Source organism: Crocodylus porosus, unplaced genomic scaffold (genome assembly GCF_001723895.1).
Source record: "Crocodylus porosus isolate Cpor-Errol unplaced genomic scaffold, CroPor_comp1, whole genome shotgun sequence".
In the NCBI taxonomy this organism is placed as follows: domain Eukaryota; kingdom Metazoa; phylum Chordata; order Crocodylia; family Crocodylidae; genus Crocodylus; species Crocodylus porosus.
In genome coordinates, this window is record NW_017728906.1 from 166,448,233 (window position 1) to 166,453,809 (window position 5,577).

A 5,577-nucleotide genomic window follows, 5' to 3' on the forward strand; every position below is an offset into this window, starting at 1 on the left:
CACAATTCAAAAAGGATGTGGAGAAGCTTGAGAGAGTCCAGAGGAGAGCCACGCGCATGATCAGAGGTCAGGAAAACAGATCTTACGAGGACAGGCTGAGGTCTATGGGGCTTTTTAGCCTGGAAAGACACAGGCTCAGGGGTGATCTGATGGCCACCTATAAGTTTATCAGGGGTCACCACCAGGATCTGGGGGAACATTCGTTCACCAGAGTGCCCCAAGGGATGACGAGTCGAATGGTCATAAACTCCTGCAAGACTGTTTCAGGCTGGACATAAGGAAAAATTTCTTTACTGTCCAAGCCCCCTAGGTCTGGAACAGTCTGCCATCGGAGGTGGTTCAAGCACCTACATTGAACACCTTCAAAAGCAAATTGGATGCTTATCTTGCTGGGATCCTATGACCCCATCTGACTTTGTGCCTTCAGGCTGGGGGCTGGACTCGGTCTTCTGAGGTCCCTTCCAGCCCTGATGTCTATGAAATCTATGAATTCATTTGGCTGGTGAGACTAAAATTGCTACACTGTAGCATAAAATGTTATCACTCATAGAACAGAATTTCATAGATTATAAAGAACTCCAGAGTTAGTAGCTAGCATTATTTTCTTTTTCAGGTTGCTCTGCTTTTTTTCTTCATTTTTTGAGAGAGACTAGGAAGGCAGGGAGGCTGAGGTTATATGTGTACAGGTTGTGAATTTGTAGCTGTTGGAAAATAAGTCATACTAATTGCCTCCTGGATCTTTCCTCAAGTCTTAAAGGAAGAACAGTGACAAAAGCATCATATGGTCTCAACTACATATATGTAGACAAGTGAACAGTTTTAAAAAGTATGATCTTGTGACCTAAGGTGTTAGGCTGAGGCACAGACATCCTACAATGAATTTGGATGCTCACCTAGCTTTCCATACACTTCAGGAGTCAAGACATCAATTTATACCATTGCCACTGCTTGTGTGTGTAATTTTGTGCAAGATGCGTAATTGTTCTATATCCTAGTTCCACTTCTGTAAAGTGGGACAAAGGATAATACTTCCCTCTTCTGCAGGATGTGTTGAAAGGGTAAATATGGTGAAAAGAAAGAGGGTCCAGTAGGTGGGGTTGTGAGCTAGGACTGCAAGACCCCTAGATTCAGTTCCCTATAGTATAGTGTGACTTCCCCTAGCATCAAAATAGTAGCCAACTTAATAGCCAGTGGCCTGATAGGCAAATCATGTGTGCAGCTTGGGTGACCCTTTATACTCTAGATCTTATCCTGATATCCTCATTACATAACTAACTTAACAGTAGCAAGACAGGGTTCTTCCTCCTTACTTGCTCTTAACAGGTAGGATTCCCATCCAGCATTTGCCTGTGTTTTGTTGTTGCATCCTGTGTGTGTCTCATTTGATTTCTGCTTGATTGAGAGTAACATGCAGAGAAACAACTTCCATGGCTGTGTTTTTTCCTTGACTGTCTGGCTACCATTTGTCTCTGGGGGAAGGCTTTAAAAAGTCCTACTGAACTATGTCTTTCAGGAGTGCTTTTGTGCCTTACTGGTTTATTTCAGTAAAACCCATAATTAATAAATCCAGCCATTCAACTTCCCTAAAAGGTGGAAAAGGTAACAAACAGTGATGAGGAAATCTGTGCTGACACTTAATTTTAATGAATATTCTCCTTGGTTTTCTGAACTATGAAATTTGGCCACATCTGGTGTAAGACAGTCAAGATCTTGTTGGGAAAGTCTTTTCCCATCCTCCTTGCCTTAGCTATTATTCACAGGTGTCTTATAGTGAGTCGTGATGCTCACCTAACTTTCCATACACTTCAGTATTTGCTTTTGCAAGAGATGAGCTTCCCTGATTTTATCCATCCTCTTCTCCTTAGGTTCAGGCCAGAATATGTGTATCTGCTCAGCACAGAAAATGTGGCCTCCAACAGAAAGAAAGCTTCATAAAAGCCTCCTTAAGATGCAGGCAATTGAATTACCATTTTTGATGTTCATAAAGCTAACTCTGAGAAGGTATATCCTCTTAACTATTGCTGTGCCTTACTTTATGTACTTGAACTGCCAGCATGGAATGAAAAACCCCACTCTGCTCTTGCAGTACTCCTTTTTAATAAGATCTGCTTTTATTTATTTATTTGTGGTCACCTTAAATAATCGGTGAACCTGCTTTACTGAGGGATGTCCTTACAGAAACAAATCTAGCAGGAGATTCCCAGGAGCTGAAGAATCCCTGTTATGAACTTTTGCCAATAAATTTTGCTGCCAACTTCCATTGTTGTTTTATAACAATTTTCTAGCCCCAGCAAACCTTTCTTAGGGCATGTTTACTACTCCATGGAACTTTCCTTGGCTCATACATTTTTCTTCCTTTCCTGGTTTCATGGAGTGCCTGAAAAACAGTCACCATCACAGTTTTTTATTCCTAATTACTTCACACTGGCAAAGGCAAGGAGTTGCTCAGATCTGCTGAGGCTTCCTGAGGTGTTGTAAATGACTCTGATCTTATGCTGAGAACATGTTCAGCCAGGCCTGGCCATTGCCCACATGTAAGTGTTGACAGTGGGGAGTCACAACTGCACCACTGCTGCCCCCACTACTGCCAGTTTCTGGCTGCAGCCCTGCACCCTGTGGCTAGTGCAAAAATCACATCATTGCCACTGTCCCTGCTGCTGCCAGGCCCTGGCATCAGCTAGGCTGCAGCCCTGTGCCATACTATCAGTGCACAAATCAGTGCATCCCCCGACACATTGCCAATGGGCCTAGTAAATCCCCAGACTCAAATATATCAACTCTTAAAGTGATTTGCAACAAGGCAGCCCTGAAGGACTTGTTCATTTCCAGGTGTCCGTAACATGCCACACTCAGAAAAAGGTGAAAGTGAATGAATTCTTTGGGAGGTGGGGGAGAGTAGGGAGAGGGTGGTAGGGACCAGGAGTGGGTATTGGAGAGGGCATCATAACTTTACATGATAGGCAAACTTCTCTTTTAAACAGAAACTCTTAAGACCCCTTTAGCATTAAAGCCTTTGCATTTCAGCTTCTTAAATAGTCTTGTAGAAGTGTTGTAGAGTTAAGATTTCATTGCTTGTTGGCACAGTTCCAGCACAGTGGTAGATTTTTCCTCTGCAGATAACCCATTGAGTGCAGTCCTCTCCTTAGTGCTCTGCATTTAATAAGTTTAGGACTGTGCTTCTGAAGGTAGTTCTGGGCAGCAGCTACCTTAGCCAGAAGAATTGGAACTCTTCACTTTCCTTAGTTCTCTTTGCTGTTTTCTAGCGACAAGATAATCTTCTGCCATTGCCTTTCCTTTTGTCAAAATTTCTTTCTCTTGGCAGGACGGACCATTATGCCATTTTTCAAGTTTCTGTTCCCTTTCTGGTACAGGACTGAGAGAATGTCACATTAGAACTCTCCTGGCCTTTAAAGATGTGCTTAAAGTATTTTCAGGAGCACGTATCATCTTCCCTCATCTTATGAAGGAAAAAGCCAGGTGTTTTGTCTAACTATGTTAGGACCAGGATCCAGGAGTCTTACAAGGCATAAGTTTCTTTTCTAGTGACAATAAATGATCTCCACTGGAGACGTCAGTAGACAAACCTGTAAACTATACCATTGTATACCTACACTCTTTTACTAGGCACAGTTGGCTAAATTTACAAACGTTTGTGGATATGACATGTTTTGTCCTCAGGTCTCCTTTTCTTCTTTGGTTTTTGAGTACTTTGTATTGTGTTGTATTTTCTCACAAAAAATTGCTGTGGATTCATAGATTGTCCATAAACTGAGTCACAGAGAAAGAAATCATATTCCCATTTGTCAAATAACTTGCTTTCTCTTGATCATTTGAGACATTGGAAAGTCCAGCCCTATCAGCCTTTCTAAGCCAAGTTTTCAGGGATTCACCTTCTTAATTTGAGATGTGTAGCAGGTTTTTTCAAATAGGAAAGAATCTCAGTGGAAGAGTAGTAGTGGGAGCACTGGAAAGGCAGTCCTAGTTTGTGGCTGATCGTCATTCTGCTTGTAAAGGTAAGAGGAACCCAGCATCAGTGCTATCTGTAAGAAAACATACACAAAGCAAATTTGCAAGTGGCACTGTAATGTCCTTTTCCCTTTCCTCCTGACTCCAGAGAAAACTTCTTAAAATATAAGTGCCATCATTCTGAACTTGTTTGTATTAGATGAACCTGAAAGATGTAGTCTGAGTCAAAAGTATTGCTCAGTAATTGTGAGATTAGTCATTAATTAAACTTGACTATAGTTTATTGAAGAGTTGGTCTTTCTCTGCAGGTAAGCAGCAAAGATGAAGATTTCTTAGACCTTTCTGTTGACGTGGAACAGAATACATCAATTACTCACTGTTTAAGGTACATGCAAAAGTATCTGATACCACCTTCTTTTATTTATGACCTTATTTCATATGTTAACTACTGAATTCATTAAGATGAAAATGTGAGAAACTAATAGCTGCAGTTACATTGATGTCAGATGCTTAACGTGCCTGCATATTGTCCTAGATTGTTATTAAAATAAATTGTGTGGGTTTTAATGTTTTTTTTTTAGATCAGTTTATTTCAAAATCAAAGAATGAATTCCACATCTTGCATTTTCATTTCTGTTTTTATATTTAGGGGTTTCAGCAATACAGAAACTCTGTGCAGTGAATACAAATATTACTGTGAAGAATGTCGCAGTAAGCAGGAAGCACATAAAAGGTACTTGAGAAATGAGCATTTCTATTTTCTGAATATGCTATGATTTTTTTTTAAGGTTCACAGTCTGGGAGTACAACATTCAGGACACTTACCAAGATTAATTTTTATTCAATTGTATTCCACTTTTAGTACGGTGGAATTGCTTGTATGAATAATATTACCCACAGAATACAGGTTTTGGGGTTTTGATTTTGATTTAGTCCAAGAATGAATACAGCTTCAAGGAATAAAAACTAACAAAAAAACTGAAAAGATTAAATATTTAAGACATAATAATTAGAGCATACATGTAAAACAATAGAGCTATATACATTACATGTTATCAGAAAAATGTGTTGTTGTAAGTAGTGTAAATAGAATAATTCAGATTAATTTTATAGTGCTTAACCATAGTCACAAGGCAGTTTCATAGCAACCGTAGGTTAAAAAAAAACAACAAAAAACCTCCCTTTTCCTATGATGCAACTTGCTACAGCTTTACAAAAATAAGTTATTACTGTTTTCTGTCTTAGAAATGCAAAGCTTGTGTATTAAATAGCCATGTAACAGTTTTTCCACTTGCCTTTCCCTCCCTCTAGCCCAGGGTTGGGCAATTATTTTGCCTGGAAGGCCACTTAACGAGTTTAGTGAGCTGTCAAGGGCCACAAGGGTGGCCTTGCCCCTTGACAAATGCCCTGCCCCCTGGTTGCCAGTTTGGGACTAGAAGTTCCGCCCCTGACCTCTGCCACCAGAAATCCTTCCCCTTGCCCTTGGACGTACTCATTTTGGAAAGGGGAGTTGCCATCTTTGAACCAAAAAACCCAAATTCTATACTAAAAAGCATCCGTAATAACATACTTTAATTTTATTTAAAAATATATATTTTGTCCTGACTTGTG

The 5,577-nt window shown here is 40.1% G+C and overlaps 1 protein-coding gene across 1 annotated transcript in view; it reads left to right on the forward strand.

Annotated features, from left to right (window-relative positions):
* Positions 1-5,577, forward strand: part of USP12 (ubiquitin specific peptidase 12) — a 27,124-nt gene that overhangs the window by 13,660 nt on the left and 7,887 nt on the right. Inside the window, exons 3-4 of the mRNA XM_019530147.1 lie at positions 4,275-4,351; positions 4,616-4,699. Coding sequence (XP_019385692.1) covers positions 4,275-4,351; positions 4,616-4,699 — 161 coding nt within the window. The remainder of the gene's footprint in view (positions 1-4,274; positions 4,352-4,615; positions 4,700-5,577) is intronic.